The sequence below is a fragment of the Pristis pectinata genome, chromosome 31 (genome assembly GCF_009764475.1).
Source record: "Pristis pectinata isolate sPriPec2 chromosome 31, sPriPec2.1.pri, whole genome shotgun sequence".
Taxonomy (NCBI): Eukaryota; Metazoa; Chordata; class Chondrichthyes; order Rhinopristiformes; family Pristidae; genus Pristis; species Pristis pectinata.
The window spans coordinates 19,966,997-19,989,133 of NC_067435.1; the positions used below are offsets into that span (position 1 = coordinate 19,966,997).

General features: G+C 46.3%; 1 protein-coding gene across 1 annotated transcript in view; it reads right to left on the reverse strand.

The window, feature by feature from the left end:
• Positions 1-22,137, reverse strand: part of mcoln1a (mucolipin TRP cation channel 1a) — a 62,600-nt gene that overhangs the window by 5,111 nt on the left and 35,352 nt on the right. Inside the window, 6 exon segments of the mRNA XM_052042089.1 lie at positions 988-1,118; positions 10,595-10,801; positions 12,470-12,592; positions 13,311-13,412; positions 15,351-15,500; positions 21,295-21,404. Of these exon segments, the coding sequence (XP_051898049.1) occupies positions 988-1,118; positions 10,595-10,801; positions 12,470-12,592; positions 13,311-13,412; positions 15,351-15,500; positions 21,295-21,404 (823 nt within the window).

Genomic DNA, 22,137 nt, shown 5'->3' on the forward strand with positions numbered 1-22,137 from the left:
CGTGTGTTGGAAATAGCGGGATGGAAGTTTGGTGACACCTACTGGGATGCCAAATTAATGTCTGGGTCACACACCTCAGGAGAAACACTTTGGCCTTGGAGAGGGTGGAGCAGATTCGACAGGTTGATGTGGAAGGTTAAGTTAGGAGGACAGGTTACAGGGTTCTAGCCTTGTATCCCCGTGTGTATAGAAGACATTTCTGTAAGACATGGGAAATTATTTCTGCCCACTGAGTCCATGCCAACTCAGAACAATCCCATTCCTACACTATTTTCCCTGCAACCTGCTCTCCCCACATTCCAACAACTTCCCTCTGATTTTACTCACTGAGGGCAATTCACAGCAGCCAATTAACCCACCAACCCACACGTCTATACGATGTGGGAGGAACCAGAACACCCAAGGGAAACCCACGCGGTCAGAGGGAACATGCACAGATACAGCACTTGAGGTCAGGATTGACCCTGCTCACTGGAGCGGTGAGGCAGTGGCTTCACCAGCTGCACCACTGTCCTGCTTTAGTGAAGGGGTCCATGATGATTGAGAGAGTTGACATAAAAAGATTATTTCCTCTGATGGGAGCCCAGAATGAAGAGGCAGCTTTTCCTTAACATCACTGAGATCAGGGAGCACTCATGCAAAGGCAGCAGAGATGTGGGACTCTGCCCCATTAGAAAATTGTGCAGGCTGCAGCTCAGAGGAAGTCCCACCACTGAAACCAATTGATTTGTGAATCAGGATGTCAAGGGATATGGAACCCGGGCGGGTCAATGCAGATCTCACAGATATAAAACTGAATGGCAGAACACAAATGAGGTCCAATGACCTCCCCAGCAGCCTATCTTGAATCCAGTGTCCCCACAGAGGTCAGGAGTCTGAGGTGGGCAATGTTAAAGGCTCCACAACACAGCTGGGGTCAGGGTGAAATCTGCACACAAAAGCTCACTTTACCAGGGACCGAGGTCAGCTCCTCCACTCTGACCTTACCTGTCGCAGCAACAGAAGGAGGAACAGATGGAGCTCTCCACCTCACGGAACTTGCCCGAGCTTGGAGCATCTGTGCACTCAGCGATGAACTCCCGGAGCTCAATGGGATGGACCCCGCTGATTCCGTGGTGCTAGAACAAAGAAATCACACGGATAACCGGACTAAACACGTTAGACAGAAGGCACACCAAAGCAAGATGAGATACAGGGAGTTCTCCAAGTGTTTGCCCTTCATCACTGGGAACACTAATGACCTGATCACAATCACCTATCTACAAAATGGCTCCTGTTTTGGCTGCACTCCAACATGCACCGCTCTCCACCATCACGGGCTCACGTAGGCAACAGGAGACGTGCACCACTCTCCCTAACCCAGCACAACACACGGTGATGAAATTCACTACCACCTTCACTACAGCCAACATGCAGCAGGATCCGTGTGACAGCAGGAATTCCACCCAGACACTCTGGCCAGTGACAATGATAACCGACTGTGGACAATGTGGCACCCGAACTGGCACCCATCAGCATCCCTGGCACTGCAGTCTGTGGCCTGGTTATGCCGAGCAGTGCCCGCATTGTGCTTGGTCTCCCTACCCACTGATGGACTCTGCAGATTCTGGGTGTGACAAGCAACACGACAAAGGCCATCAACATTCCAGTCCCCAGCATCAGGAAACCACTCTCTCCACCACCTCTACACCACACTGGTTGTACCCTTCAATTAACCATTTAATTGGTGGTCCACCTTCATCACATACTCACCTGGAGAGCACATCCACTGATGCATGTGAAAATAAACAACCAGAAAATGCTAGAAAAGCAGCAGCAATTCTTCAAAGTCACTGCCGAAGTTTCAAGGATTCTCCCTCCACAACCACATTGCTCATTACTAGAAGTGTTTTTACTGCCACTGAAATTCATTAAACCTCACCACTATGCACTATTCGCAGGTGAGGAGTGAATCCTTTATTGTCGAGAAGTTGGGGCTGAGGAACAAGGTTGACAACGAGGTAGAACATTGAGGTAAATCAGCCATGGTCACATTTGGTGCAACAGCTCCCCCGGGTGGTTGGACTGAAATGGTCCCCCATTCATTCACAATGGGGACCCCCTCTGCCCAAGGAACTGATCTGGTCAATTGGTATCAAAACAACACCTATCACTGAAGCAATGATAACCTAGGAGCCACAGATATATAGCAACAAATGTTCGACATGCCATACAGATTGGAAGTACCCGGAGATCAAAGTCAGTGAAGTGCTAAGGTATGAGTAATCACAATGGCCATTTTGTACATAGTAAGATCTCACAACAAGTATGACCTGTTCATCAGGTTTAGGCAGTCTTGGTTGAAAGACAAATGAGCCTGGACACTGGAACTTCCCCCACCCATGAGTAGACTAGAACATTATCAGGAATCCACTTATCCTTGTGTGGAAGGAAGACTACAACACAGCACATGGGCTCTATACATCACTGGTAACAGTGACATGTTCCATGAGAGCTGCACCTTCCCAGGACAACTGTGGGTATAGGTTGTTGACACAGCTGTCAGGTTTAACATTAGCTGATAGCCTTGCCGTGCTTGCAGTCGATGTCTCAACTCTTCCATCTTCTTTGCTTTGGCTTCCCAGCCACCCGACACCAACACTTTAACAGTCACCTGACAAGACAGGGCCCTTCTGAAGACCAGTTTAACCTGACAGCTCGAAACAATTCTACACAAGAAATAAATTTATTGTTCTTATAAACATGGAGGACACAAACATCTTGGTCAAGACCCCAGCAATCTCATCTCTTGCCTCTGTCCATAACCTGGGTATCCCATCAGGCCCTGAGGACTTATCCACCTTAATGTTCTTCAAGAGACCCAACACTACCACCTGTATCTCAAAATGCCCAAACTTACTAGCACGCTCCACACTGACCTCACGATCCTCCACATCCTTCTTCTTAGTAAAGAGCGATACAAAGCACTCATTGAGGACCTCACTCACATCCTCCACTTCCAAGCACATGTTCCCTCATTCATCTTTGAGCGGTTCTACCTTCTCCCTGGTTATCCTCGTGCTCTTGGGATTCTCTTTAATCCTACTTGCCAAAACTTTCCATGGCTCCTCCTGGCTCTCCCAATTCCCTCCTTGAGTTCTTTTGAGGGGCACACACTCCAGTTTGCATTAACAGTGCTGAGGTCGAGAGGATTGAAAACTTCAGGCTCCTAGGAGTGAACATCACCAATAGCCTGTCCTGGTCAAACCACATTGATTCCATGGCTAAGAAAGCTCACCAGTGCCTCTACTTCCTCAGGAGGCTAAAGAAATTTGGCATGTCCCCTTTGACACTTGTCAATTTTTATCGATGCACCATAGAAAGCATCCTATCCCGATGCATCACGGCTTGATACGGCAACTGCTCTGTCCGAGACCACAAGAAACTGCAGAGTGTTGTGGACAAGGCCCAGCATGTCACGGAAACCAGCCTCCACTCCATGGACTCTGTCTACACTTCTCGCTGCCTTGGTAAAGCAGCCAACATAATCAAAGACCCCACCCACCCCAGACATTCTCTTTTCTCTCCCCCACCAACATCCCCCCCTCCCCCAAAATCGGTCAGAAGATACAAAAGCCTGAAAGCACGTATCACCAGGCTCAAGGACAGCTCCTGTTACAAGGCTATTGAAGAGCTCCTTACTATGATAAGATGGACTCGACCTCACAATCAACCTCATCATGGCCTTGCACCTTATTGTCTGCCTGCACTGCACTCTCTCTGTAACACTTTATTCTCATTCTGTTATTGCTTTCCCTTGTACTACCTCAATGCACTTGTAATGAAATGATCTGTATGGATGGCCTGCCAAACAAAGTTTTTCACTGTACCTCTGTACATGTGACAATAATAAACCAATTTACCCTTCTAGCTTCTTTATAATCCTCAAGTGCTCTGTTTGATTTTGGCTTCCTAAACCTTACATAGACTCCCTTTTGCTTCTCAACTAAATTCATCTCTCTTGACATCCAAGGTTCTCTTACCTTGCCACCCTTGTCCTTCCTTCTTACTGGAACATACCCATCCTGTACTCTGTGCAGTTGGTCTTTAAACACCCCCCACATCAGTTGTGGACTTGCCCAAAAACAGCTGTTCCCAATTAACTCTCCCTAGTTCCAACCTAATACTCTTGTAGTTTACTCCTGCTTCAATGTGATACTCTCCCACAAGGTCCATACTTATCCTTATCTACAGCCATCTTGAAACTTCAGGAGTTGTGATCACTGTTCCCTAACTGTTCTCCCACAGCAAGGTCAGACACCTGGCCAGGCCATTTCCCAATACCAGGTCCAGTACGGCCCCTCTTGTTGGACGATCTACATACTGGTTCAAGAAACTCTCCTGGATGCACCTAACAAACTCTGCTCTGTTTAAACCTCTTGCACTAAGGAGGTCCCAGTCTACAATGGGGAAGTTCAAGTCACCCACAACAACCCTGCTGTTTTTGCACCTTTCCCTAATGCGCCTGCATATCTGTTCCTCAATGCGCTGGTGGCTATTGGGTAGTCTGCAGTATAATCCCAGTGACCAACCCTTTCTTATTTTTGAGTTCTACCCATATGGACTCAGTGCACGAGTCCATTGTGTCCCCTCTGAGCACAGCTGTGATATTGTCCCTGGTTAACAGTGCAATCCCCACCCACACACCCCCCTCCTGCCCCTTTTACCTCCATCTTTTCTCAAACATCGAAACCCTGGAACATTGAGCATCCAGTCCTGTCCCTCTCTCAACCTACTCTCTGTGAAGGCCACACCACCATAGTTCCATGTACTGACCCACGCACTAAGTTCATCACCCTTACCTTTGATACTCCCAGCATTAAAATAAACACTTCAACCCGTCCGTCCCATCGTGTCCATAACCTTGCTCCTGCCAATCCCTCCTTATAAAATTACTGGCCCTGCTATCTCCCTCCCTCTCCATCCCTCCACTGTCTGACCCGATGCTCTGGTTCCCATCCCCCCGACCACACTAGTTTAAACCCTCCTGAGAAGCACCAGCGAACCTCCCGGCCAGAATATTGGTCCCCCTCCAGTTAAGGTGCAATCCGTCCCTCTTGTACAGGTCACCCCTGGCCCAGAAGAGGTTCCAATGATCCAAGAATCTGAAACCTTGCCCCTTACACCAGTTCCTCAGCCACACTTTCATCTGTTCTACCTTTCTGCTCCTGCCCTGCCTAGCACGTGGCACTGGGAGTAATCCAGAGATTACTACCTTCCAGGTCCTGTTTTTCAGCTTCTTTCCTAATTCCCTGTACTCACTGCACAGGACCTCTTCCCCCTTTCTACTTGTGTCACTGGTGCCAATGTGCACCACGACCTCTGGCTGCTCACCTTCTCCCTCGAGAATGTTCTGCAACTGCTCCGAGATATCCTCGACCCGGCACCCGGGAGGTAACACACCACCCTGGCACCTCCTTCACGGCCACAGGATCTCCTGCCTGTCCCCCTAATTATCAAGCTCCTATCACTATCACCCTGTCTGACTGCACCCTTCCCCGCTACGCCTCAAAGCCGACCACAGTGCCACTGACCTGGCTGCTTCTGCTGTGCCCTGATAGGCCATTTCCCCCAGCAGTACCTAAAGGGGTAGACTTGTTGTTGAGGGGAATGGCCACTGTGGAATCCTGTCTGTCTGCTCCCTCTGTCTTTCCTGTGGACACTCAAGTATCTGCTGTCTGTACCTTAGGTGTGACTGCTTCAGTAAAGCTCTCATCGACGATGCTGTCAGCATCCTGGACGACCCTAAGTACGTCCAACTCCAGCTCCAGTTCCTCAATGAAGTCAGTCAGGAGCTGCAGCTGGGTGCACTTCCTGCAGCTGAAGTCACCAAGGACACTGGCAGTCTCCCTAATCTCCTGCAGGAGGATCATGTCACTGCCCTAACTGCCATCCCACCTGCTCTAATTGGAAGAGTAATTTTAAGAACCTTACCTCTTATCCAGTCCTCTGCTCAGCCTTCTTACCAAAGCCTCAAGCCAAAGCCTCAAGCCAAAGCCTCAAGCCAAAGCCTCAAGCCAAAGCCTCAGCACTTGTACTCAAACACTGCCACTCCCAAAAATGGCCACTCCACTAGAGCTTGCAAAACACCTTCTAATACACTGCTGTCTCCTCCCCGCTGCTAATGCCAGATCAGATCCTTCCCCAATAAAGCAACGCTGATTACCTTAGATTAATCCTACCCCTACGTCAGAATCTTTTTCCAGTGTGGGGTGGTTAGGGAGGGCTTAAACTAGTTTGCGAGGTGGATGGGAACCAGAAGGGTAGGTCAGAGGAAGAAGGGGATGGGGAAAAGAGATCTAACAAGCAGAGAGGCTTTGAGGAAGGAGAAGCAGAGTACAGGCTATAAAAGTAGAAAGGTGGATGGGCTAAAGTGCATTTACTCAGGAATAAGGGTGATGAACTGAGAGCTTGGATAAGTACATGGGACTACGATATTGTGGCTCTTGCGGAGACTTAGGGCTGTCACCAGGGCAGGAATGGATATTGAATATTCCTAGTTTTCAGTGTTTTAAAAGGGATAGGGAGGGGGGGGGGGGAGAAGAGGAGGAGGGGTGGCGATAATGGTCAGGGACACTATTACTGCTGCAGAAAGGATCGATAATGTAGAAGGATCCTCTCTAGAGTCAGTATGGGTGGAAGTTAGGAACAAGAAAGGAGCAGTTACTCTACTGGGAGTATTCTATAGGCCCCCATGTAGCAGCAGGGATACTGAGGAGCAGATTGGGAGGCAGATTTTGGAAAGATGCAAGAACAATAGGGTTGTTATCATGGGAGACTTCAACTTCCCAAATATTGATTGGCACCTGCTTAGTGCCAAAGGTTTAGACGGGGCAGAGTTTGTTAAGTGTGTCCAGGACAGATTCCTGTCACAGTATGTTGATAGGCCAACTAGAAGGAATGCCATATTAGATCTAGTATTAGGTAATGAACCGGGTTCATTATTTATTCAATGAATAAAGTGACAGATCTCTCGGTGGGTGAGCATTTGGGGGACAGTGACCACTGCTCCATAACCTTTAGCATTGTCATGGACGAGCAAAGAGGACAGGAAGATATTTAATTGGGAAAGGGCAAATTATGAGGCTATAAGGCTAGAACTTGAGAGGAAATTGGGATGACATTTTTGAAAGGGAATTTTCTATGGAGATGTGGTCAATGTTCAGGGATCTCTTGCAGGATGTTAAGGATAAATTTGTCCTGGTGAGGCAGAGAAGGAATGGCAGGGTGAAGGAACCATGGGTGACAAGAGAGGTGGAACAACTAGTTAGGAAGAAGGAGGAAGCATACATAAGGTGTAAGCAGCAAGGATCAGGTGGGGCTCGTGAGGAATATAGGGTAGCAAGGAAGGAAATTAAGGGGCTGAGGAGAGCAAGAAGGGCACATGAAAAGGCTTTGGCGAGTAGGGTTAAGGAGAATCCCAAGGCTTTTTTCTCATATGTGAAGAGCAGAAGGATGACGAGAGTAAAGGTAGGTCCGATTAGAGGCAAAGGTGGGAAGATGTGCCTGGAAGTTGTGGAAGTGGGTGAGGTTCTCAATGAATATTTCTCTTCAGTATTCACCAAGGAGAGGGGTCTTGATGACGCTGAGGACAGTGTTGGTAAGGGTAATGTTCTAGAGTATGTAGATATCAAGAGAGGATGTGTTGGAGCTGTTAGAAAATATTAGGACAGATAAGTCCCCGGGGCCTGACAGAATATTCCCCAGGCTGCCCTGTGAGGCGAGGGAGGAGATTGCTGAACCGTTGGCTAGGATCTTTGAGTCCTCGTTGTCCACGGGAATGGTACTGGAGGATTGGAGGGTGGCAAATGTTGTTCCCTTATTCAAAAAAGGTAGTAGGGATAGTCCAAGGAATTACAGACCAGTGAGCCTTACGTCTGTGGTGGGTAAGCTGTTAGAAAGGATTCTAAGAGAGAGGATCTATGAGCATTTAGAGAATCATGGACTAATTAGGAACAGCCAGCATGGCTTTGTGATAGGAAGATCTTGCCTCACAAGCCATATAGGGTTTTTTGAGGAGGTGACCAGGAAGATTGATGAAGGTAGTGCAGTGGATGTGGTCTACATGGATTTTAGTAAGGCGTTTGACAAGGTTCCACACGGTAGGCTTCTTCAGAAGGTCAGAGGGCATGGGATCCAGGGAGGCTTGGCCGTGTGGATTCAGAATTGGCTTGCCTGTAGAAAGCAGAGGGTTGTGGTGGAGGGAGTGCATTCAGATTGGAGGGCTGTGACTAGTGGTGTCCCACAAGGATCGGTTCTGGGACCTCTGCTTTTCGTGATATTTATTAATGACTTGGATGAGGGGGTGGAAGGGTGGGTTAGCAAGTTTGCAGATGACGGTGGTGTTGTGGATAGTGTGGAGGGCTGTCGAAGCTTGCAGAGGGATATTGATAGGATGCAGGGCTGGGCTGACAAGCTGCAGATGGAGTTCAAGGTTACTGGCAGGATTCTGGGGAGTGTGGAGGAGCAGAGGGATCTGGGGGTTCATATCCACAGATCACTGAAAGTTGCCTCACAGGTGGAGAGAGTAGTTAAGAAAGCTTATGGGATGTTGTCTTTCATAAGTCGTGGGATCGAGTTTAAGAGCTGCGAGGTAATGATGCAGCTCTACAAAACTCTGGTTAGGCCACACTTGGAGTACTGTGTCCAGTTCTGGTAGCCTCATTATAGGAAGGATGTGGAGGTGTTGGAAAGGGTGCAGAGGAGATTTACCAGGATGCTGCCTGGATTGGAGAGTATGGATTATGAGGAGAGACTAAGGGAGCTAGGGCTTTACTCATTGGAGAGGAGGAGGATGAGGGGAGGCATGATAGAGGTATACAAAATATTAAGAGGGATAGATAGAATGGACAGCCAGTGCCTCTTTCCCAGGGCACCAATGCTCAATACAAGAGGGCATGGCTTTAAGGTAATGGGTGGGAAGTTCAAGGGAGAGATCAGTGGGAGGTTTTTCACCCAGAGAGTGGTTGGTGCATGGAATGTGCTGCCTGGGGTGGTGGTAGAGGCTGGTGGTTGGTCAAGTTCAAGAGATTATTAGATAAGCATATGGAGGAATTTAAAATAGAGGGATATGTGGGAGGAAGGGGTTAGATAGTCTTAGGTTGGTTTGAAGGTCGGCACAACATGGTGGGCCGAAGGGCCTGTATTGTGCTGTATTGTTCTATGGTAACTTCCCTACCACTAACATTAGACTCACAGGCCTGGCTTATCACCTCTGGCCTTTTTGAATAAAGCCCTCCAGTCACTTGTACCTCACGTGTGGCAAATTAAACTTTAAAAATCTGTCAGCACCCCAGCAATCCCCTCCCCTGCCTGCTGGGATACATCGCACCAGCTCCTGGGGACTTATCAAACATAAAAACTACTTTTTAGTATGTCTTGGGTTTAAAGTTCAGCAGCACTGTCCCTGAACTCATCAACTACAATGCAGTAATTCTCTTCAACACTGTGGTTGCTGCAACTACAATATCTTTCATGTTTGTATTCACAAAGTATTAACATCAGATCTCACCTACATCCTCTGACTGCACACACGCATATCTGGAGATAATTCTCACTGTTCCTAAATATTCACATGCTCCACCTGACCTCCTTCGTTTTGTTGGACCAGATTCACAACCTCCATCCACAATCTTACACAAATTCACCATCCGAAGTGCATAATGTTCCCCAAAAGTCGCAACACAGGCGGATAGGGTAGTGAAGAAGTCGTATGGCATGGGTTGAGGCACAGACTTCAAGAGTTGAGACATTATGTTGCAACCTTGCAAAGCACTGGTTAGACCACACTTGGGGTATTGTGTGCAGTTCTGGTCACCACACTGAGGGAAAGATGTGGTTGCACTGGAGAGAGTGCAGAGAAGGTTCACCAGGAAGTAGCCTGGGTTGGAGGACTTTAGTTGTGGGGAGAGATTGGACAGGCTGGGCTTTACCCCGGAGCAAAGGGTGACCAGACACAAGTGTACAAGATTATGAGAGGCATAGATAGGGTAATGGTCAAAATCTTTTCCCCATGGTAGGGGTATCAAAAGCAAGGCATGGGTTTAAGGTGAGAGGAAGGAGTTTTAAAGGGGATCTGAGGGGTGAGTTGTATTTTTTTTTGCAGAGAGTGGTTGTTATCTGGAACACTGACAGAGGAGGGGGTGGAGTCAGATACAGTTTGGTTAAGAGGCATTCAGACAGACACTCGAATAGGCAAGGCATAGAAGGATATAAGCTTGATAAAAGCAAATGGGGTTAGTGTAGATGGACAAAGTGGTCAGCGTGGATGCAGTAGGCCAAAGGCCAGTGCTGTCTGACTCTACGGCTCCTTCATTGGGTGAGAAATAATTATCCAGAAAATTCCCTCACTTCCCTCTCAGTAATTCCTTTCCTTTGCTCTTTATACCAATTATCCCCTCTGCTCATGCTAGGCCTTGCCCGTGGTCAGCTGTCTGCAGTTCTCACATCTGCTCTCTGACCTCCAGTTGATCCTGGGCACTTCTCATGCCTCACCGCGAAGGTTCGGCCCTATTCACCACATTTAACCTGTCCTCACAGTTCTGCTCATACAAACCTTTATGGCTTCATAGGAGCCAGTGATGAGGGCGATGAAGAGACTGAGGACCATGTAGATGAACAGGCTAATGAAGCTGTACAGATAGACCTGGCTGAACAGCCAAACCAGTGTACTCTTCTGTCGCATGTGGGAAAACGTCACAAACATGTCGTCCCCGTTGATGAGTGAAAACAAACACTCGGACACCAGCGAGAGCGTTCGAAACTGGAATACAACAGAGAGAAGTATGACAAGTTCATCGAACCCCTCCTGCCTGCAGTGTGGCAACACTCTCTCTGCTCAAACACCAACCCATATAAAACGTTAGCCTGCCTCTCACATCAGTTCTCCCCAAGCCACATGTACTGACAGTGAGAAAGTCCAAGTTTACCCAGAACAGCTTTAACTCAAACTGACAGAGCAGTTTAGTACAGTCAAACACTTCCTCACGCAGACAGCTGGAGTGGCAGAAGCACTTAGGAGGTTGAGAGGAGGGGCAATGGATGAAAGCCTGGGTTGCAGTGGTGGGTGGGTTTATGAAAGGGCTGAAGGTGAAGGAGGAGTGTGGGGAGGGAGCTCTGGAGTTGACAGGTGGAAGGGGGGCAGGGTAGGTATTCCCTTCACATTCAGAGCTGGTGTTTCAGGTTGTTGATTTGAACATTAGTCTAACCTGGACATCAGTCTGTGGTTAGAGTTTTAATGGACAAAGGGGGGCTGTCTTCCACCTGAAATATAACCCCATTATGAACGTGAGCTTCATTGAAAGTTTTTTCCCCACAACCCTCTAACAGCTGAGATCGTTCTGACCACTAGAACGTGACTGAATTGTGACTATGCACCATATTAAACAGCTAACACAAGTCCAAGACAGGAGGAGGAGGAGACACTTGTTTGCTCAGACCAGGTGGGGGAGGGGAGGGGAGAGGGGTGTAAAACTTGATCTCAGATCAACAGGGAAGCTGCAGATCAGGTGTTTATGGCAGCAGGTTTTTGTCATGAAACTAAGACCTCTCATCCATCAAAGGCACTGCAGACCAGGAAAGGTGAGCTGATTAGCTGAAAGGTGGCTGCAGTGAGGGAGTCACCACAGGTTGTCTCTCATCAGATTGTAGGTGGACTCCCCCAGGGCACGGAAAATGAGGGGTTGGAAGGACAGGGTAAATAGTAAGAACAGAAATATGCTGCAAACACTCAGCTGTTCAGTTAACATCTGTGGAAAGAGATAAGGATAACATTTCAGGTAAAGACCCTTTGTAACACCCATTCCCTCCCCACAGATGCTGCCTGACCTGCTAACTGCTTCCAGTATTTTCTGGTTTTATTCCAGACTGATAGCATCTGCCTTTTTTACTGTCATGGTGCATTATGGTTTCAACTGTTAAGGTTAATGCAGTATCTCAACCTCAACTCAAGGTATTTCATCACAGAATAAGGAATATTTGGTCACTTACTGAAAATCCCTAGTCAGGATCTCTGCATGGTGGGGGTGATTTAACTACCAGCATGTGTAAATGTAGTGGGCAGGGCAGACACCTGTCAATTAAACCTACTTCAGAAACTGAACAAAGTTTCTGACTGACGTTCACTCAGACATTAAGCCAAAGCCCGTTCTACATCTCTGCTGCAGAAGATCCCAAGTCCTCTGTTCAACCAACTGCAGAGAAGTGTTCCTGATCTCCTTGTCAATGTTTTCACTCAGCTAATACCAATGAGATAATTAGCCAGTCATTGATTACACTGTGGATTCATACAAAACAAACTGGCTGCTCGAACAGCTACCACACCACTGCATTGGCTATAAAGAGGTTCAATGTTTCCAGGGTGGAGAAAGGCAGTATAGATCTGTACACTTCCATCCCCCGAATTCACCCTGACAGCGTTAGCCCAACATACCTTGTCATGATAAGGGCCCAGCACTATCCACCCACAGAAGCAGTAACCCATGTAGATTACAGCAACACAGCAGCAGAATCTGATCACGTTTGGGAAAGCAGCTCGGAGAGTCACGATGAGGATCTGTAGTAAGACAGTGCCACTTTAGTAACCTGGGTACAAAGCTGCAATGTACCACACACCCAACACACACATACTTACTGGTTTTCACATGATCACTCTCTCGCACAGGGAGGGTGAGGCTTGATGGAAAACAGAGCTCAGGGTGACGTTACGGAACCAAAAACATGTCTCACAAAGGTATCTTAGGGAATCTCTGGAAAGGGAGCTATGCAGTCTTGGGTGATAATTCAGAGTTGTACCAAGGACAACAAGGATAAATGAAGACATGGAGAACTGCATGGAGATGGCCTGGGTCCCCAAAGATCAAAGGGTGATTCAGCAGAGTTTAGGATGATTGAGGATTTGTAGAGTAGAGAGAAACCACTTGCTTGTTCAGCTAGACTAGGAAAAGTTGTAACGTCAGAATGAGTCGGTTGCCCAGGGGTAGTAACAGGAACCACTCCTTCCACACAAAGGGTGGTGGAAATTTTTAACTCTCTTCTCCAAAACACTGTTGAGCCTCGGGTGGGTGGGTGAGTGGGGATACCAATGTAAAATTTCAAATCCAAATTTGACAGGTGAATACAGTTAAGGCACAGCTCAACCATGGAGTTACTAAACTGTAGAAGACGCTTCAGCAACACAGCCTTAACATAAAACTTTCTTCAAGACCACAATCCAATCTATAGGTTCCTTGACAATGAAGGTTTAGACTTCATTTCATGTTACTCTGACTTACGTTGTATTTCTGAAAGAAACTCAAATAGCGAATCACTCCAACCCAAACTAACAGAGTTGAGGTCCCGAGTAGGATACTGCACAGGTCATAGGACGCATTGTTCTGAAAAACAAACCAAACCATTTGGATTAAACAATGTTGGTAAGGATTATTACACAGGTGTGGAACAGTGCAATTTCTTTTTCCGAGCCTGACATTTCACTGGGTCACAATTGTAAACCTTTAAGATTGCCCATCCTAAATGTTCTCGCACACAATTTGGGAAAAGGCAGATTCTTTGCTCCAGTGTCCTGACCATTATTTATCCCCTGATCAACACCCAGAAAGTGATCACTTGGTTATCACATTGCTAATTTAGACACCTCACTACAAGTAACAGTGCTGCCATGTTAAAACTGCCACTTTAAAACAACTTTGCCTGTAAAGTGCAGTCACCATTTTAATGCAACACTATGAATTGCTTTGGAACAGAGGTTTGAAAAGTGCTTTAGAAATGCATGTCCTGGTTTCTTTAATTACAAGCGTCACAGTTTCACTGATGATTAGTCAGTAGTCTCACTCACAGTTCTGAAGGAATTTATTTTCATCATACTGCTTGGGCTGAGACATGGTACTTCACAGCTATTGAAGCACCAAGCAAACTCAATTATTGCTCTCCAGAACTTTGTCGGTGAGGACTGATTGCTGTCCAGAACACTGAGAAATCCCAATGAAAATTTGAAGTGCATCACAGATTATTTAATATCCAGCAGAATGAGTGGAAGGACCTTGGTCTCATATCTCACCTGCAGAACAACAACACTCAGGATGCCTTCATGCTCCACCGAAGCATCAGCCAAAGCTGTGGTCAAGCCAGACGGAAATGCACAAGTTAGTTCATGCCAGAGCTTCAGCAACTAAGCCAAATGATCCTGGCCAACATTCTTGAGCAAACTGAGGATATGCTGTATAGGCAGAGGAGCCAGGCATCAGGCATCCTTAACCCAAGCCTTGCTGCGGCCGAGGGTGGAAATGATGCTGCATTTCAGGTGCCGTGTCTCACACCTGCCTACAGTTCCCTGAGATGCAGACTGACATGGTGATACTGTAACAACCCAGCAGATGGCACTGTGGGCCGTACCAGCAGCTTGGGTTGCCGAGTTCAGAAAACCAGCACTTAAAACAGCAAAACACTTCCACTGCCAAAACTTTGAAGCCCATCAAGCTACAACATAACACGAGTTTGTAGAGGTTTAAAAAAATCTAAATTTCCAACTACCGGCAAGTTTTGCCACTAATTCCAGCCCCATTACTGCTCTGTCACCTTAATGTACTCCTCCAGTGTGGAAGGTGCCCGTCAGTACACAAAGGTATGGTGACACGTGGCGAACACCTGGAAGCCTGGACTATTGATGTGGATGGAGGCACAGGATTTAAACCCCATCACGGCTGCTGAGGAACTTTGATGTCAAATCCGAAATAAAAAGCCAGTCTCATTAATAGTGACCATGAAATTAGCAGACTGTTGTAAAATCCACCTGGTTTTGCCAAATCCTCCAGAGAAAGATAGTCACTGCCCTTCCCATGTCCAGTCTGTGCGCAATTCCAGGCCCAGGTAACACCACTCAATTCACAGCAAGGGAAATCAACGTAGCTCCTGCCAGCACCATGGGAATCTCGTGCACAAGTACACACCACCTCAGTACACACACACACAGCTGCACTGCCTCGCACAGCACACACTTACGACCACGCACTATCCGTGTCAACATGCTGTCACACTCCCAGCAAAACGAGCACCAAACCTCCCCACCCCGACACACACACACTCATCTGCAGCCTTGAACACCCAGAGAACAGATCCAAAACTGAAACAATCAGCTGCTTGTCTCACTGTAATTTGTTAAAGGAACTAATCCTGAGGTCACTATTTTATAATTTTATAATTATAATTTCATAGTTTAAATCTTTCTTTACTGAAGATCGACAACATTCCTTCCTGCACTGAATGAAGTCACGAGCTCAGTAACATGCAGCATGAAATGACACGACTTCTCGTACCTTGGACTCGATTCCTATCTTCATGATTGTGCCCACGAAGGTGAGCACGTCGCTGATTATCAGCAGAACGTACCAGCCGTTGATAAATTCCATGCGAGTGGTGCAGGACACGTCCCTTTTGTGCTTCAGCTGGAAAAATTTTCTAAATTCCTGGATAGAGAGGAAGATGCTTACTGGATCCTTCAAAATCCACAGTGTTAAATCTCTCGGCACCTCAGGCCCATTATCGATCTACAGTGACAGATGTACATGATGCTGCTGGGTGTGGGAGGGAAAGGAGACAGTGGACACGGTCTCAGCTGAGAACACATTCACTGTTACAGCATTCCCATTGAGGGATGGAAACTGAGCAATGAGACCGCTGACAGGCTTGGAGAGAGAGTTGGAGTCTTTGCCCTCTAGTATTAGACATTTCCATCCTGGGCAAGAGGTTTAAAGGTGAGAGGGGAAGAGTTTAGGCACAATTTACTAAACTATTTTAATATAGAGTGGTAGGTGCCTGGAACGTACTGCCAGGGGAAGTGGTGGAAGCAGGTATGATAACACTGTTTAATAGGCATTTAGACAGGCACATGAAAAGGAAGGGAAAGGAGGGCTATAGATCATGTGCAGGCAGATGGGATTAGTTAAAATTGGCATCATGTTCAGTACAGACCGTGGGCCAAATGGCCTGTTCCTGTGCTGTTCGATGTTCTTATGTGAAGGAGAAGGTTTGTTGGGAGTCACAAGAAATGCACCACACACAACCTTGTGAAATGGATCCAGGGATCCAGCTGTGTGACTTCCCAGTGAATGCCAGCCATTGTATGCAGTGCACTGTGAAGGGGTTGTTTCAGAAGCCATACTTGATGACAGGGCTTAGTCAGGTCCTTAAACATTTGAATAGAAAAGTCATCAGGAGCCATCCAGACTTCAGATTGTCCACCAACCTTAGCTTTGCCCCACTGATAGGATGCAAAGCTTCACTGTTAATTTTGCTATTCCAGGTAAGGCCTCACCAAAGCCCTGTATAATGTGAATAAGGCATCTTTGCTCGTTACTCAAATTCTCTTGCAATAAGGACCAACACTTTTTACATTCCCAGTTGCTTGCTGCACCTGCATGTTAGTTTTCAGTTATTTCTGTACAATGACATCCAGATCCCTCTGAACACAAGCACCTTTCCATCTCAGAAAATGCCAAGGAATACTCAGGTCATGCAGTGTCTGCGGAGACTGAAACAGTTGACACTGTAACTGGGAAAGTTTCAGCCACCCATTCGGTCTCAGCCTATCATCGAAAATCCCTTTGTGCTGTCCAGCCTTCCTCCACCTTCTGGAAATGAATTCGTATTCCCTCCTCCTCAGTTACAATGAAGGGGCCCTGACCTTTCCGATGACGCTGAGCATTTCCAGCACCTTTTTTCAAATTTCGAACATTTGCAGTTTTTAAACTTTCATTTTTCAATCTCACAGTAATTTAAAAAGTGGTTTGACTTTCTACCAAAGTGGATGATCTCATTTTTCCATTTTACCTTCCATCTGCCACATGCTTAACCGTTCACCTAGCATCACCTACATGCTCCTGAAGCAGCTCTACGTCCTTACAGCCCATACTGCTACCTAATTGTATCAGCAGCAAACTGAATCCCCTCATCCAAACTATTGACATGAACAGTGAACACAGCTGGCACCCTCAGCACCTCTGACACCCCACAGGTAACAGCTTCCTAACCCAACAATGACCTGGTTATTCCCACCGTATCTTGCCGACCAATCCGCAAGCCATGCTGGGGAGGGTTTAAACTAATATGGCAGGAGGATGGGAACCCACACAGAAAGACAGAGGGAAGCAAAAGAGAGACCAGAGCAAAAGTTAGAAGAGAGAAAAGAGTGGAGTACAGAAAAGTCAAATGCAAAGGACACAAAGGTTACTGGATTCTAAAGGGACGATGAGTGTAAGGGCACGTTATCTGATTACCCATAGTATTCGAAACAAGGTCAGTGAACTAGTGGCACAAATCAGTACAAAGGGGTATGATTTAATGGCCATAGCAGAAAAGTGGTTGCAGAGTGGAGGTGAATGGGAATTAAATATCCAAGGGTATCAGGTAATATGGAAGGACAGGCAGGAAGGTAAAGGAGGTGGGGTAGCGCTCTTAATTAAGGATGAGATCAGGACGGTAGTGAGAGACGATACAAGATCCAAGGAGCAGAATGTTGAGTCCATCTGGGTAGAGATCAGGAACAGTAAAAGGAAAAAAAAAATCACTGGTGGGAGTTGTCTATAGGCCACCAAATAATAACACTACAGTGACACTGGCAATAAACCAAGACATTTTTGATGCATGCAAGGATGGACTGGCAGTTGTCATGGGGGGCTTTAACTTGCACATAGATTGGGTGAATCAAGTTGGTCGAGGCAGTCTTGAGGAGGACTTTATAGAATACATCTGTGATAGCTTCCTTGAACAGCATGTTAGTGAATTTACAAGGGAAAATGCTATCTTAGATCTGGTCCTGTGCAATGCAACACGTAAAATTAACGATCTCATAGTTAGGGATCCTCTTGGAAAGAGTGATCATAGTATGAATAAATTTCTTATACAAGTGGAGGGTGCAATCGTTCAATCTAAAACCAGTGTATTATGCCTAAACAAGGGAGACTACAATGTGTTACGAGCCAGGTTGCCATCTGGTGAATGTCCTTTTAAGGCACCTGATGGTAGAGTAGTTGTCTCTGTCTGTCTGTCTGTGTGTTATCTCCAAGACGGCAAGAATAATTAGAGTGTGCTGGCTGTTTTGCACAGAGTCAAAAAGAGAGAGAGAGAGAGAGAGAGAGAGAGAGAGAGAGAGAGAGAGAGACACTGACTGCCAGTCTCTATATCAATGGATGAAGAACAACTGCTGTGTCTGTCAGTACAATCCATGTATGGATTTTTGGAGCAATCAAGTGGAGTCCACTTTGTTGTTGACCTGTACTGGAAAGCAGGTATTTCTGTGGGCGGCCACACATCGAATGCCTTTGGGGTGGCAGATACTTCTGAACAAAGCAGCGGAGATTTTCAGAGATTGAGGTGTCGGATGGGTTCCATCGTGGAACATGTGGATTTCGTAAATTCTCTCTACATTTTCTCTTCAGTCAAGGGTGGTTTTGCAAAAGCCTTGGCTCACGTTTCACCTTATGACTTGCTGAACTGAACCTTGAGAACTATTCCTAGACTTGGGGTCTGGGAATTTGCCACACACACAGTTTATGTTTATTAGTTTTGGGGTTAATGCTTAATATCTAACGTTTTTAGTTTTCTTACTACAAGTAGTTATTAATAGTTTTTAACACATACATGACTCACTGTGTTTCTTATTGTTGCTGGTACATAACAAAATGGATGAGGGAGGAGTTGGCGAGCATAGACTGGGAGCACAAGCTATGTAGTGGGACAGCTGAGGAACAGTGGAAGACTTTCAAGGAGATTTTTCATGGTGCTCAACAATAGCATATTCCATTTAAAAGCAAGGACAGTAAGGGTGGGAAGAGCCAGCCTTGGATAACTAAGGAAATAAGAGCTCATGCATACAAAGTTGCCAAGAGTAGTGGGAAACTGGGAGATTGAGAAAACTTTAAAAAGCAACTAAGAACCACTAAGCAAGCAATAAGGAAAGGGAAGATAGATTATGAAAGTAAACTAGCACAAAATATAAAAACAGTGAAAGTTTTTATAACTATATAAAGCAGAAAAGGGCAGCTAAAGTGAACGTAGGTCCCTTGGAAGATGAGAAGGGGAATTAATATTGGGTAATGTGGAAATGGCCGAGGCCTTGAATGACTATTTTGTGTCTGTCTTCATGGTGGAGGACACGTCTAACGTGCCAAAGAGAGATGTTATGGATGCGATGGGAGGCGAGGACCTTGATACAATCACTGTGACTGGAGGTAGTGATGAGCAAACTAGTGGGCCTAAAGGTAGAAAAGTCCCCTGGTCCTGATGTGATGCATCCCAGGGTATTGAAAGAAACAAAATTATAGTAGACCCATTTGTGATAATTTACCAAAATTCTCCGGACTCTGGCCAGGTCCTGACAGATTGGAAGATAGCGAATGTCATACCACTGTTTAAAAAAGGATGTAGGCAAAAGGCAGTTAACTATAGGCCAGTTAGCTTAATGTCTGCAGTTGGGAAAATGCTTGAAACCATCATTAAGGAAGAAATAGCGAGACATCTGAATAGAAGTGGTCTCATCAGGCAGACTCAGCATGGATAGGTCCTGTTTGACAAACTTCTTTGAGGATATAATGAGCACAGTGGATAGAGGGGAACAGGTTGTCTACTTGGATTTCCAGAAGGTGTTCGATAAGGTGCCGCATTAAAGACTTATAAGATGAGGATGCATGGAGTTGGGGGTAATGTATTAGCATGGATAGAAGATTGGTTAACCAGAAGGCAGGGTGTTGGGATAAATAGGTGTTTCTCTGGCTGGCAATCAGTGGTGAGCGGGGTGCCACAGGGGTTGGTGCTGGGCCCACAGTTGTTCACAATATACATTAACGATTTGGAAGAGGGGACTAAGTATAGCGCATCCAAGTTTGCTGATGACACCAAATTGTGCAGAGGATGCGGAGAGTCTGCAGAGAGATACAGATAGGTTAAGTGAGTGGGCAAGGGTCTGGTAGATGGAGTACAATGTTGGTAAATGCAAGGTCATCTACTTTGGAAGGAAAAATGGACATCAGGTTATTATTTAAATGGTGAAAGATTGCAGCATGCTGTTGTGCAGAGGGACTTGAGAGTGCTTGTGCATGAATCGCAAAAGGTTGGTTTGTAGGTGCAGCAGGTTATCAAGAAGGCAAATGGAATGTTGGCCTTCATTGCTGGAGGGATTGAATTTAAGAGCAGGGAGGTTATGTTGCAACTGTACAGGGTACTGGTGATGCTGCACCTGAAGTACTGTGTGCAGTTCTGGCCTCCTTACTTGAGGAAAGATACACTGGCTTTGGAGGTGGTGCAAAGGAGATTCACCAAGTTGATCCCAGAGATGAAGGGGTTAGCCTTTGAGGAGAGATTGAGTCACATGGGATTATACTTGCAGGAATTCAGAAGAATGAGGGGGATCTTATAGAAACATAAAGTTACGAAAGGGGTAGATAAGATAGAGGAAGGAAGGTTGTTTCCACTGGTAGGTGAGACTAGACCTACCCATCCTGGCACATAACCTCAAAACTCGGGGGAATAGATTTAAGACAGATGAGGAGAAAAGGCTTTTCCTGGAGAGTAGGGAATGTGTGGAATTCTCTGCCCAGGGAAGCAGTAGAGGCAACCTCATTAAATTTATTTAAGACACAGTTAGATAGTTTTTTTGCATAGTAGGGGAATTAAAGGTTATGGGGAAAAGGCAGGTAGGTGGATCTGAATCTGCGCCCAGATCAGCCATGATCTTATTGAATGGCAGAGCAGGCTCAACAGGCCAGATGGCCTCCTCCTGCTCCTGTTTCTTGTGCTCTTATTGTGCCTCCCAAAACCATGCACTCTAATCCTGTTTAATAATCTCTTACTGAAGGCACTCTGAAAGCTGAAACACACAGCAGGTTCCCTCTCATCTATTCTGCTGGTTGCAACTCCACAAAAGATCTAACAGATTCCCCTTTTGTAATTCCATGTTGACTCTGCCCATCCTAAATGTCCAGTTACCACTGATGAAGAGGCATGGACACTAGCATTTCCCTACTCCCTCCGAGGTCAGGCTAACTAGTATATAGCTCTCTGTTTTCTCTTTCCTTCATTTCTTGGGTGGGGTTACATTTGCTGCCTTCTAATCTGTGGGAATTTTGGAAGATGACAACCAGTGCACCTATTATCTCTATAGTCACCTCTCACAAAACCCTGAGATGCAGGTGATCAGGTCCTGGGGATTTATCAGCCTTCATCCAACCCCACTAACCCTGGAGACAGAATGACAAGTGTACTCACAGCTTGCAGGATGACTCCACGGATGATTGACCTCAGGCACAGGCCAAAGGACACCAGGCACAATATAATGACACAAATGTCAAATATCAGGAGGCCAGTCTCACTCCTCCCTGTATTTGGAGAAGGGGGTGAGAAGAGAGAAAGGAGGAAACCTTCAATTAAATATTTATTAGCTGGTAAACCCACTGAAACTATTTAAACACAAATGAATGGGAGCTTGCAGCTTCTCAACATTTCTATCATTTCAAATTTCACAAGTTATAATGGTTCATGTAATGCCAAGGAAATTTCAGTAAGTGGAGAACTTATTCATGGAAACATGGAAAATAGGAGTAGGCCTTTCGACCCTGCATTCAACATGTTCATGGCTGACCATCTACCTCGATACCATACCTCCACACTCAACCCACACCCCTCAAGGCCTTTTGCTTGTAAAAATTCAGTCATGCAGCATGGAAACAGGGCCTTCAGCCCACCAAGTCCATGCCTACCCATATACACCAACTTTTCACCAACTCCTACACCTACATCAGAAACCAGCCTCCCCTTCATGGACTGTCTACACTTCTTGCTGCCTCAGTAAAGCAGTCAGCAAAATCAAAGACCCCTCTGACCCCCAACATTCTGTCTTCTACCCCAGACATTCTCTCTTCTCCCCTCTCCCATCGGGCAGAAGATACAAAAGCCTGAAAGCACGTACCACCAGGCTCAAGGACAGCTTCTATCCGCTGTTATAAGACTATTGACCTAGTACAACAAGATGGACTCTTGACCTCACAATCTACCTTGTTAATAACCTTGCACCTTATTGTCTGCCTGCACTTTCTCTGTAACACATTATTC